At 42.9% G+C, this 13327-nt stretch overlaps 2 protein-coding genes across 23 annotated transcripts in view; one reads left to right on the forward strand and one right to left on the reverse strand.

Annotated features, from left to right (window-relative positions):
- The first annotated feature begins 1525 nt into the window (after window positions 1–1525).
- Window positions 1526–2661, forward strand: LOC100230549 (prolyl-tRNA synthetase associated domain-containing protein 1). Its single transcript, XM_002199572.6, has 2 exons — window positions 1526–1636; window positions 2216–2661. Exons 1-2 carry the CDS (start codon window positions 1556–1558, stop codon window positions 2651–2653), a joined length of 519 nt encoding a protein of 172 aa, XP_002199608.4. The 5' UTR covers window positions 1526–1555; the 3' UTR covers window positions 2654–2661.
- CCDC88A (coiled-coil domain containing 88A) overlaps window positions 2033–13327 on the reverse strand; it is a 67580-nt gene continuing 56285 nt past the window's right edge. For 12 of the 22 annotated variants that reach the window (XM_072927363.1, XM_030268720.4, XM_072927355.1 and 9 more), the window contains 4 exons: window positions 12909–13174; window positions 11204–11693; window positions 7388–7487; window positions 2033–6861 (listed from right to left, as the gene is read on the reverse strand). In XM_072927363.1, the coding sequence (XP_072783464.1) occupies window positions 7423–7487; window positions 11204–11693; window positions 12909–13174 (821 nt within the window). In that variant the 3' untranslated portion in view covers window positions 2033–6861; window positions 7388–7422. Of the gene's footprint in view, window positions 6862–7387; window positions 7488–9695; window positions 11694–12908; window positions 13175–13327 lie in introns of those variants that run through there. The other 10 variants (XM_072927353.1, XM_072927354.1, XM_030268713.4 and 7 more) reach the window with 2 other exon arrangements.

Here is a 13327-nt window from a genome sequence, read left to right on the forward strand (position 1 = left end):
CACTTAAATCTGTTTTACTCCTTCCTGCCAGGAGACGGTAGCTTCCTCTCTGCAAAGCCCTGCCCACCCACATGCAATCTAAAGATTTAACGCGACTGGTTTTTAAGTCCTGTCTAATTTGGCGTCTCTAAAACAGGGCCACTTAAAATATAAGATGAAGCTCTACAAATGAAAAATCCTTAATGTTACCTGGTTAATGCTGGTTGTAAAGCCCAGAGGTAATCCCAGGGCTCTGCCCGGGACGGTGCTGATCCTGTGACGATCCCTGTCCGGACACTGCAAATTGTGTGTGCCAAGTAATGACCATAATTTCCTTTACATATATCTGAGCTGTGTGTTTCACGCTCTTTGCCCATAATGTGGAACCTGTGATAGTTCACACACGTGGTTTTCCACATGTTTCAAGAGCCATAACTATGTGTTTTGCGGCCCTCAGTATCTTTCCTACAAGTATTTGCTCATTTATGATGCCGAGTGTTGAGAAAAAAAAAACCAAACCATTCTCCATTTCAAAGGTGGGGTATTGACACCTTGAAATGCACAGAGCCCTTGAGTGTTCCTCCACGGATAAAATAATCTCAAAAAGAGATCACAGTTAAAAAAAAAAAAAAAAAAGTAAATAACAAAAGCTATGCAAAGCACAAGAAAAACAGTCAGTGTTCTAGCACAGAAGACATGCTGGGAAGGAACGGCTGGCACAGGGCCACTACGAGGGCAACACATGCTGGGACTGCCTGGGACTGACCTGAAAAACGTTTTAATGCAAAGATAGATTTAGCATGCTAAACAGTCATCAGAGTTTACTGCAAATCTGCTTTTTGAGTTGATTTTCCTCTGGATGCTGCCTGGAAATCTTCCTGTGTGCTGCTGTAAGGCTCTGGGAATTAGCATGGGATCGTATTTTATCCACGTCTCTTAACCACAGTCATCCTGTTTTAATTTAAAGCTTATTACAGATTGCCCGTTTTTCTGAAGGGTAAACTGGAAACAAATAATCGTTGATGTCATAGGTCAGGGAGATGGTTTGGGTTGCAGAAATATTTTCCAACTGTGTGGCCATTCCTGTTTGGTTTTGTCCCTTAGTTGCAATTCCTGATTATTATTTGTTGATTTAAAAAAATACAAATGATGCAGTTTTTGTTTATTTTGTTTATAAGTAACTTTCTTATCTAGCAGCGTTTTCAGCAAAATTGTAGGTTAGGAGCACGCCAGAACCTGAAATTAGAGTAAGAACACGTATTAAAAAAATTAATAGGTTAAATGGAGACAAATATCTGTTTGAAACCAACATTTGAACAAAATACAGTTCTCATGGAATGTGTGCTGAAGCAATGTATTAATGTCGCTATTTGGGAAGGAAATGGCTTTAAGGAACATGAAATGTATTGAACTGTGCGGGAGGGGAGGCTCAGCTGGGATGGAGATATATTATATCCACGGTGCGAACCGCAGGGGCTGCTCCTTGGCAAAAGCAGATCCGATGGATCTGCCCGTTCCCTGTGGCAGGACGCGGCCCGCGGGCGGCGCGGGGCGGGGCGGGGCGGGGCGGGGCGCGATGGCGGCCGAGCTGCGGGAGGCGCTGGAGCGGCGGCTGCGGGACCTGGGCATCGCCACCGTCATCGCCGAACACCCCCAGGTACGGCAGCTCCTGAAAACCCGGGAATAAACCCTGCCTTGCCAGCGGGGCACAGCGGGATCAGGGCGGGATGAGGTCCTGCGCCCGCGGTTTCAGCGGAAGTATCAATGTGGAAGTTCTCGCAGGGCCTGGCGGAATGTCTGGGGACATTTTTTTGGTCACTTTGACTCTGCTTCCATATCCATCCCCTTTCCTCCGTAGTCTGAGAAGCGGCTCACCCACTCCTTTTCCCTGAAGAGCGCGGCATCCAAGACGCTTTCCAAACTTCTGCTCACTCCCAGTTACAAGCCACGTCATTCACTCCAAGAGTGTGGAGTTGCAAACGGGAGTGCTCCCAGCACTGCCTTTAAAACGAGACAGTGCTGCACACACGAGACAGAAATGATTCTGGAAGTGTGCGGGAGCAGTTTGTCACATTTTATTTGTGTTCTGTTAAAATTCCTTCATAAAAGGGTACAGCTTTTGGGCCAAGTAGAACATTCAGCATTTTCCAAATATTTAACAAATGATACCTGCCAGCACAAGACTGTGAGTCTAATGGGATATAGAGTCTGACACCGCACTGGTGCTGTTTTCCAGGTGTTCACTGTTGAAGAAATGATGTCCCACGTCCAACACATGGAAGGAGGTCACAGTAAAAACCTGTTTCTTAAAGACAAAAAGAAGAAAGGGTTCTGGCTGGTGACCGTCCTGCACAACAGGCAGGTCAATTTGAACGAACTTGGTAAAAAACTGGGCGTTGGAAGTGGAAACCTAAGATTTGCTGATGAGAACGCCATGCTGGAAAAGCTCAAAGTGGGTCAGGGCTGTGCCACGCCGCTCGCCCTCTTCTGTGACCAGGGGGATGTAAGGCTGGTGCTGGATGCTGCCTTGCTCCATGGGGGCCATGAAAAGGTGTATTTTCATCCAATGACAAATTCTGCAACCATGGGCTTAAGCCCCGATGACTTCCTGAAGTTTGTGAGATCAACAGGCCACGATCCCATCATCATACACTTTGATGAAGACATTCAGTAGAGGAAGTTAATTTTTCTACAACTACTCATATATTTTGTAGAGCAAAACTGGTGAAAAAGCTCATTACAAATAAAACTTGAAAAAAATGGCTTACTCCTTTTTCATTTGTTTCAGTTATGTAAGTTTGTATTGTATAATCTGGTGAGAAAAAATACTGCCTTTCAGTTATTAGAAGGTTAACAGTGTTCTTCAAAAGACATTTTGCAATCTACCACTAAGTAGCTAGTAAGTAGAAAAGGAATTATTTAAATACTATTGTAGTCTTTATCAGTAAATGGATAAAACTAGAATTTCACAGGCATGGGACTGGCCTTGAAGGTTTAAACTTGACATCGCTAGGAAAGAACAAATTCCAAGTTGTAGAACACTTGTCAATACCCCCAGGACAGAGTGACTGTCCCTGCACCCATTTATGCCCTACTACACACTGCTTTCTTTTTATCTAAAAAACCAATTCACCTACACCACAGGAAATGCATTTGATTGTAATTTTTAAATTGTGGTGTGCTGAAGATAGAAGCAGCAGAATCTCCCTCAAGTCCAGTAAACATCCCATGGCAATGAGCATTCCCCAAAACCCAAGGCCAGGGCAGCAGTGAGTGAGGGATGGAATCTGAAGGTGATGGGGGTAAAGGCTTTTGGATGCAGCCCAAGGAAAATGTCAGTACAAACAATGCCTCCAGGGCAAGAGCATCAGCCAGAGGCTGGGATGAACTGAAACCAAAACTACAGGAGCATGAATTAAAAACATGTAAAAGGATTTGGGATCTTGGGTGAATGAACAATTACTATTTAACTGAGTAGGAAAAATCATCATCTTCAGTAAGGCAAGTTCCTCCACTCACAGCCTTACCACGGTTTCCTTCGTCTAGAATGATCTGGCACCTGTTCTCAGAGCTCTTAGTGACAGAACCCTTCACCATCCAGCAGTTTTGGTTCTCCACCTCTGATAGACACAAACCAATCCCATCTAGCCTGGGAGTCATGTCCAGTGGGAAAGAAGTGACCAAAAAATGTTGCTGTAGGAAGAGTACTAGAGAGATGTCCAGATACATGTGATTTTATAGACTGAAGGGAATGTGGTATTTAGTAATACTGGGTTAATTAATGAGCTCTGGGCTGACAAATGCACCACTAAATTAGCTCTACATTGATACATTAGGATGTGTCTTTTAATATTTATCTTGCTTTCTCTCTGCCATTCACTTTCCCTTTCCCTTAAAGTTTTTTATTTTTGTGGTACCCAAAAATCCCTTATCACTTCAAAAAAAGAGTATTAGATTTGACTTGCAAAGGTTTTTAAATCTGGAATGTTTTAAATGTGACAAATTGTCTGAAGGATGTGCACAAACCTGGAATCTGCACTGCCTAAAGTGCGACTTAACTTCATTCCCAGAAGGGATCCTGAGACTCATCTCAGCAAAAATAACTACCAGGTTTCAAATACTACATCTGGTAAATCTAGAATAATTTCTTTTTGTGTTTACTTATGAAATCAGTGTATCTTTTTTTTTTTTTAATAATAGTATCAAAATAGTGTACAGTTAAAAGCTACCCAGCTCTATACAAATCACACAACAAACTACACATGATCCAGAAAAATTCTGCTACAGTTTTATCAGTTTCCTTCCAGAAGAAATACTCACTGCACAGATCACCACGACACCAATACCCTTCCAGTAACATCAGTTTCCAGAAAAAAGTGTGTATAAATATACACACACAAAATAAGAATAAAAATTATTTGGTTTGGCATTTTAATAACATCATTAATAAATGTATACAATGGCAAACATTAAAAAATCAATATGTAAAGGAAATTACAGTTTTAAATAAGAGCTTTTTAAGTTCTGTTTCACACCTCAGTACATTCCTTTAAGGCAGTTTTATTAATATCAAAGCATTATTTACACATACATCATCAGCTACCCCTAAAAATCACACATGAGCTCCCTTTCTTAGGCTGCATCATGTCCTGGACAAAATTTAGAAATAATAATACTAGGTGGTGGGAATGTTACTTAATCCTCAGAGACTACCAGAAAAGTAAATAGAACATACACATTGTATGGCATGAGAACCTCCTTTGTAACCTAGACCTGGCAGTGCTGGGTTTGGGATTCCTGGGGTACAAAGCTGCCATGTGCATCCCTGGCATTGGGAGTAGCAGGAACTGAGAAGCTGCTCCGAGGTTAAATTTGGTTTGTTACTTCCCTTTAAGGGCACAGACTGGGAAAGTTAAGAAAGGAAGAAGAAAAGGGGAATTGGCAGAGGACAGAGAGACACCTGACTGCTCGAGTGCCATGAAACTTCTCTGCAAAGCAAAAAGGACAGCTTGAGAAGAGTTGAGCTGGTCAGTGGAAGGGAGGGGATCCCTGTGTGATGGAAAGGACACATCCAGGTGTGCTGAGCAATTACAGGTGCTCAGCAGTGCTCCACACATGGGACTGCATGCCAAGAGTCGTGACAGTGACAGTGTCCCCAGACACAGCCACCCAGTTTGGATCCTGGCAGCATTTAGCACTGCAGTTTCAGCAGCTTGGTTCCAGCCATGCATTTTTCTGTAACAGTAATGTGACTAACTGCTCTGGTTGGGGAGCTTGAGCTGCATCAGTCCTCTGTCAGCAGAGAGTGAGAACCCAGGCACAGGCCCTGAAATGAGCTTGAACACGCTGTCATTCAGAGTTAAGAGAGACTTTCCTAATCTTTATGGGTGTTTGAATTGTCTGTCATACCCGCTATGCCCTTAGTATAGATCTTTTAGCCTATTTTATCACAAAAAAAAAAAGTTCAGAAGAAACTCATTTTAAAGAAAACAAACAGAAAATGTCCCCTTCTAAAGCTTATGGCACATGCCTCTTTTTTTCTCCCTTTTTGAGAAGATTTCAAGCTTTTGAATATGTTCAACTGCCTTCAGCAGTGAGGCTCACCTTCTTCAGAAGCTGCAGGTGACATGATGCACCTGCCTGTTGAACACTTGGAGGTGACACAGGGAACTCAACCCTTTACGTAAGGAACAGGAATGTGCTTATTTGCTTTAATAAAATACAACAACTCGTTTTGGGTCTCAGTTCCTGACGACTTCTTCTGAGCTCACTGCAAATCTTTCCAGACAAATATATGCGACCACCAAATGTACCAATAATGTTTGTTGACTTTAATATAAATCAATATATGAACAAAATGTTTCTAGTAAAAGATAACCTTAGAGGGAACTGATTGTAAAATGCATATGATATTATTTACATTTCTTTTTGCCATCAAAAAACTTCCTAAGCCACAATCAGCTCATGTCAAAAGACAAACAGTAAAAAAAAAAAAATTAGTCAATACACAAACATTGTAAGACAGTCTTATCCTGGAAATGGCATTTGTGGAAAACAGCCTTATATTAAAATAAAAGTTGTAGAAAAACCATACCTGACAATTTCCTGTCAGAAACATCTGAACGTACATATGCAGAGTAACTTGGGAATGTGAAAAACACAAAGGACAAACAATGTGTCTATAATACCATTATCCCATGACTCCCACTTCTGTTAGTTACCAAGCTTTTCCATGGATGTAAACAAATTTTTCTCTTGCAGTATGCAACAAAAATCAGCATAAACTTTCTTAAGAGCAATTTCATGCAGATTATGCTAACCAAATAAGGCAGTGAAGTGCCAGTAGCTGTGAGGTTTTTGTATCTGTATATACAGTCCATTTCAACAAAATTCTACAGCATTTCCTTCAGATTTACAGATGTAAATAGACACTGCTAGTTTGGGGGTTTTTGGCTAATTATTAGCAGAAGCTTAAGCAAATCAGTGGCTAATTTCAAAAACAGAAGATGAAAGAAGTTTTGGGGTTTTTTTTGTTTGTTTTTTGTGGGTTTTTTTTTTTTTTTTCCCCCTGGAGTAATTCTTGAGACCTTAGAATCCTTGGTCCTTAGGGAGATGAGATCTGTCCTTTATTCAGTAGATCTTAACAGTGCAATGTGCAATAATTCCTAAGACCATCTACACATTTTCGGCAGTAGACTCCAGTAGCGCTCCTTGATTCAAGGAAGGAAGGTAGGTAGGTAGGTAGGTTTTTATTTCTTGCCTGCTCTAGTCACGAAGAATGTAAAAAATTCCCTTAAGTTTTATTAATGATTCCTACAGTCGCTGTCTTGTTACTTCAGATATAAAGGCTTCACACTGAGATACTGAAGGACACTTTTCTCTCTGTGTTCAGTTGAAAGGCAGAAAGAGAAAAGAGTGTAAGAAAAAGCTTCAAGTGTAGAGGCACAACACACAGAGTTCAGTCACTAACAGCACTAACAGCATGCACCAAAGGGGCTAAGGGAAGTTGAGAAGAGGACAGAACACCAAAAACAAGCTTTCTAAAGAGATAGATTCTGTGGGGTACTCAATACTCTGAGTTTTGTTCAATTGTTCTTTCACCTTTTTACCTGTCCCTGTCTAAAAACTGACTATGGTATTATTGCTTAATGTGATTTCTTTGAACTTTCTTCTTCAGGAGATTGGAAAAATAAAAGTCATTTTTACAGGCAAAATGAGGTTCCCTGCCTCTGGAAGAAGCTCTGGAGAGCCACTGGCCCTGGCCTAATGAGTGAGCGCGAAGAGAAGCCAGGTAAGCAAGCAGGATTTACATCTGGTTAATGCAATGTGCTCTGGGGCTGAGATGGAATGCTGTTAGTTTGTTGTAAATGAAAATTCATCTCATTTACACGTTGGGCAGGAAACTCACCACTTGGCCCACAGCTCAGGTAGTGGGTAATAGAATTAGGAGCTTTGTTGCTCCCTAGACCTGCTTTTTGAATTTCTGCTTTCTGGGATAGCTTCCACATCTGCAGAGAAAAGCATTTCAAGTTATTCATTGTGTTTATCAGGACATGAAAAAAACCCCTCATGCATTAAAACACATTCTACTCTTTAGGAGAGCAAAAGGATACATAAACACTTTCTGGTTGTTTTTAGGAGGAAAGGACAGAGGAGAGGGACAGAAGAAACTCACTGCCAAGTGCCTGCTCAGCTACACTCACTGACATTCAATCCAGCATTTACAATAGCCAGGTGTTATTCCTAAATTCATGCCACCTTTAGCTACACCAACCCTACATTTCTGCATTAATGGAAAAAAAAAGTAATAATGAGGAGCAATCACATCTGACTGACCCTAGCAGAGAACTTCATTGTATTTTGAGCTGCTGCATACTGACAGAAACGTTCACATTCAGCTCCACAAACCACAAAACTGTCTTTGCATGCAACAGCTTGAACATGCAAAATGCAGCATCTGAATTCACCAGTCACTGAAAGCAAAGCATCAAGCCAGAGCCAGACAAACCTCAGCTGTGAGCAAATGGCTGAGCCTAAACAACATACCTTTCTGGGCAGCAGCCACATATTTAGTGTTTATCGGTATCATGCAAAGTCCTAACTTAGCAGTGCCCAAGGCAGCAGGAACCAAGGAATGAGCAAGGGCTCCATGTTTCACAGCCTGCCATGCACATGTGGCTGAGGAGCAGCAGGGACTGGGAATGCAAAGAATTCCATGGAACCTTCCACTACTTGAACATAAATAGACATCCACAAATTTCTTGCTAAAGACCAAAAAGTGAAGAAAAAAAAGGTCCTTCTGTCCATGACATTTTCTTTTTTTCATATGTAACAAACAAATGTTGATAAGACATTACTCAGAGCCATTAAACACTCTCTTCCAGAACACTTCTGAGGCTGCCAAACTCAGTGGAGCAAAACAAGCTATCCCCCTCAGAGCTGAAAGGCAATTTCTTGCAAGTTTATAAATCAGTGCAGAGTGGCTTGAGCTGGACAAGGTTAGTCTCCAACTCCAGCAGACTGGAGACACTAGTGCTCCAGGACACTCATGCTTGGCAATTCCAAAGCCCTTGGGGTTTAAGAGGGAAGCTGAGGACCATACTGGAAATTTTTGTAGGTGTGACTGTCTAAGAACCTGAACAAGAGGAGGCAACACCACACCTGAGACTTCTGCAGCCAGAGGTAATCTAAAGCAGCTACAAACCTTGTTCAGACCAATGTCTCTGCAGGGCATTGGGAAGAAAAGCCAGAGACCCTGACAGCACAGGATGAGTTTGTGTTAAGGGCTCTCAGAGCTAGGATTGTAATTCTTTAAACAACTTGCAAAATGCCTTGTGCACACATTGCTTGGGATACCAGTGTTCTTCACCTCCAACCTAATCCCAACACAACTATGGATGAACTGGAGTGAAGTCAAATGCATGACCCAAGACCAGAACACCGGTCTTGCTCTGTGATAGTAAATGTGTGTGAAATTAAGATTATATCGATCAGATTTATCATTCTTTTGCTGCTGAGATGGTTCCAGAGGGAACACAGCAGTAACTGATTGTGCCCAGTACTGGGAGAATTGAGAGATTTTTGAGCCCAAAAACGAGTGGTACAGACCTGGGGAAGGACCGTGTCACATCCTCAAACAGTAATTTTATTCTCCACAGACATTCACTATACTCCCCTTGTTCCTGACAAGCAGGGCTTCCCATCCTATATAAAACAGAGCCCTTCCAGACTCCCACACGGGATATCTGCTGCTCTTCCTTGGGGAGCTATCAATTCACTGCCCCTCCCTAATTAAGCACTAAGGAATTAAAAATTCAGCCCACACAGTAGTTCTGTGACTGCCACAAAACTGCTGGGAGAATAAATGCAATTGTACAAAGCAGAATGTGACACTTGTTTTCAATATGTAGTTTCAATTTTAATTATTTTTTCTCTAGCTATACTGTCATTCAAAATTTTTATAATGTATTTTAGCTCTCACAACTAGAATAAACAAATGTTCCTCTTGCAAAGAAGTGCTCATGTCCAAAGCCTAGTGTAATTTTAACTTAAATCTGATACAATTTTAAACTGTTTAAATTTACCATTATGAAGTTTCAAAAACGTGCAGAAACAGTGGCACATTAGTTACTTTTCAACATTTCTCTTTAGCTGCTCATCTGGAATTTAAGGAGTTATATGCTGAAGTATTCATATCCTCCCATAACCTTGCAAGCAACTTTGTTATTTTTTCTTTTATTTAACTGCATTAATTTAACATTTTCTGTTATTTTGTTACACCATTTGTTTTCTATTACATCAGTGGTACTTCCATTGACAAGAAAAAATGAATTTCCACCATACTCAAGACAGTTTTTATTCTTATACATCACAAGAAGACTGTTATTTGACCCCTGATAAAACCAAACACTTCACGACAGTTGTATCCACGACTGGAAAGACAAAGTAGACCAAAGGAAAAGGTGGAAAAGGTCATTTTTTCATGACAAGTGCTCTGTATCATGTGACTTTATCACCTCTTTGTAAGAATTATAATTTCTGTTTAGGATTATGAATGGTCTGTGTGTTTATTACACTGTAATGACAGTAAGTAATATTTACTGCGCAAACTAGAGGCACTGAATTATTTGGATTACTGGGCACTTGTTCCTTGTGCATTTATGCCATGACACAGCATAAATGAAAAGGGTAAGAAGACACTGACATATCTCCAAATGCTTCTTTCCATTAGTACCTCATTTTTAAAAGAAGAGGGGGAAAAACAACGTTTTTTCCCTCTAGGTAGATATTCAGTGTATTATTGATAGCCCTGAGAGCTTGAGCTCCACTGCCAGTGCTGTCCTTGTCCCAGGAATGCTGTTCCCTGCGCTGTTCCGGGTATGCGCTAGGTTTAACATGCAGCGGTAACCAACAGGAAAACACCAAAATATTTGCAATGCGTGACAAATAAAAATAGAGCTTGTATTATAAAGGCATGCAAAATATACACAGTGCAATTAATGTTTCATGCAGACTTTGGTGGGGTTACAATTCCACATTCAAACATGCCACAGTCCACAGCCGCCGTCTGCAGGGAACAACCACCCTGCAAATAAACCAGGAATGATTCCTTCATTGGAGGGAAGTTTTCTGTCATCCAGTGGACATGGAGAACACCTTTATGGCATGTTAGACATAAATATTTAATGTACAACTTTCTTTCATACACAGCCATACTCATACCACAGGGTCTGGTTATCTTCCGAGACCAGCAGTGGGGACTGGGCCTCGCCAGCGCTGGGGGCAGGGACAGGGTCCCTGGTGAGAGTGGCCTGCAGGTCACCCTGAGCCTTTGGAGCAGCACAAGGCTGCTCCTGGCTCCTCAGCACTGACCTAAATGCCGACACATTTGCCTGGTCAGCTGCTTTGGAGGTGGATCTCGGGGGCAATCCACTGATATTGCTGACTAACTCGGCGTTGAGGGATAAAAAGGGCTGGGATGCAGCGAAGGAGCCTGCACTGCCATTCCCAGATCCACTGGCTTTATCCCAGAACACACCCACGCTGGGCAAAGTCCTCCCACGACAACCTGGCCTTTCCATCCTGGAAGGCTTGGGAAGCTCAGAGTTACCTCCTAAATGAGGTGGTGTGAGCGTGGGAGCTGCCTCGCCCTGCGGGCCACGCTCCCCCCTGGCAGGCACACAGGGAACCCAAGGAGAGGACACCCGCAGTGCCGAGTACTCACTGGAGGTGGGCGGAGCACTCCTGTCAGCTGGGGCCGGGGCTGCATCCACGGACACGGGCGGCCTACTGTCCTTAGACAAAAAATCATGGATGCTTGTCCTCCGGGTGGTTCCCTCTGCCGTGGAAATCACGCTGCTGGCACGAGGTAAGGTGGCGTAGGGGTTGCAGTCCCTGGATTGTCGCTGGGTCACAGTTGCTTGGATCTTTTCTTTCACGGACCGGACCTTCCCCTGGGTGCCAGGGGTGAATTTGATTGGAGAGCTACTAAAGTAGAGATCTTCAGTCTTCCGGAGGCTGGGCCTTACCAGCTGTTCTGGTTTAAGGGATCGTCCATCTGAGAAATCAACTGTGTTTCTGACACTCAGGGATCTCACGATCCCACAGGCAGCTGCCGGCTCCTTTCGGAGCTTCTCCCTCCCTGCCAGCTCCGCAGACTCAGACAAACTTCTCATCACTTCATCTAAAAGGTTCTCCTCACTCGCAGATTTCATCTGTAAAAACAGAAAACAGACGTTTCTAAATTGCAATTTTTACCTTTTCTTAAGCAATTTTTGTGGACATATATGAACAATTCTATAAAGATTTGGGTTTTTTAAAAATTTCTCATCTCTAAAAGCAGTATTAAACATTTATTATACATACTTAGGAGTCTTCTGTACCGTTTACAAAAAAGGAGTTTAGGTGAATAATATTCAGACTCAGTGAAGAAAGACTGTAGTTGTTTTCAAAATGGTACCAGAGACAACTGTGGAAGAATTAAGCTAAAGGCATTAGGGAAATGCTCTGGCAGAAGACTGGGAAGCTTGAATACCCTTCCACCCAGAATGGGTCTGTGAGGCTATGAAAGGGATTCTGAGATTTGTGAGCAGCAGCGGACCTGGCTTGATGACTTAGGTCGGTTTTATTTCATATTGCCAGAAGAGTATTGTCTAGTGCTTAAACCCCAAAAATCCTTCTCAAGGAGATCATGGGTGAGAGCCATTTTAAGTATCTAACCAAAAAATGCAGAATCTTCTCCAGATCTGTGTCACCTGCCCCAGCCAACCCTGGATCCTCACTCCTGAGAGGCCCCAGTCACAGCAACTAGCTTGGCTTTATCAGACAGCGGGGTATCCTACAGGAGTTTGGGCAGATCTGCTCAAGAACCAGGGATGCAGAACCTGAAATTCCAGCAGAGATGAGGTGATTTGGGGCTTCTGAGAAACTGTCACTGATCTACAGAAACATGCCCTTCATCTTACTCCGCTCAGATTTCAATAAGCTCCAAGGTCACTTTTTGTTTCCCAGTACTGTTAAGAAGATGAAACTGAAGCAGACGAGAATCTCCTCAGGGAATGAAGTCAAACATCTTCCTTGTGGTTGATACAGAACAGATGTGACAGCAGCTGCTGCTGGACTGGAAGAAGAAGAGTGAACCCACTCTGAGCCCTGGCATCCCATGCACTGGACAGCTTTGTTGGTACAGGTCGACCTTCCTACCCAACCCAGGGACCATAGATGGTCAAGCTGCAGGGAACAGCTGCAAAATTCCATAGATTTCCTGCTGGTGGAACTGGACAGTGCATCAGGAGACAGTGCCTCTGACCTCTCAATGCAGGTGTGACCAACAGCTCCAAGGAATCTTTCAGGAATTCTACTCACTGTGTCTTGCATTAATTCTGAGCCCACAAATGGGGCATTGCGTAGTTAAATACTCTTACACTGACCTCACTGGAGTTACTCTTGTTGCTTTCTTCCAGGAACTGCTGCAGGGTGACAACTTCACTGCCAGGGGAGCCTGTTTTGGTCTGTTTGCCACGACTCTCCGGCATCTCGGGTGTCCTGTGCTGGAGCACAGGGCTGGACCTGGTGTGCCCCTTCAGGTACTGGATGGGGCTGCTGCTGCTGCTGGACCAGGCCTCGTGCTCGTGGAGCAGGCTGAACTCCCCGCTGCTGTGGCTCTGGGGCCTGCTCTGGCTGTTCACTGCACCTACTTTGGGGGAAGGCAGTAAGTATTTCCATTAGAAATACACCAAAAAGCTGTAAACCTGTATAACCCCACTGAAATCTGGAATGTTACCAGATTCAGTTAGCATTCATTCTATTTAAAAGACTAATAAAAAGCCCAGCTGTTATTTTTCACCCC

Source organism: Taeniopygia guttata, chromosome 3 (genome assembly GCF_048771995.1).
Source record: "Taeniopygia guttata chromosome 3, bTaeGut7.mat, whole genome shotgun sequence".
NCBI classification, from domain to species: Eukaryota; Metazoa; Chordata; class Aves; order Passeriformes; family Estrildidae; genus Taeniopygia; species Taeniopygia guttata.

Coding starts and splice junctions, on each gene's coding strand:
- LOC100230549 (XM_002199572.6), top strand. CDS start 1,556: ATGGCGGCCGAGCTGCGGGAGGCGCTGGAGCGGCGGCTGCGGGACCTG. Junction 1,637..2,215: donor TCATCGCCGAACACCCCCAG/GTACGGCAGCTC, acceptor GCTGTTTTCCAG/GTGTTCACTGTTGAAGAAAT.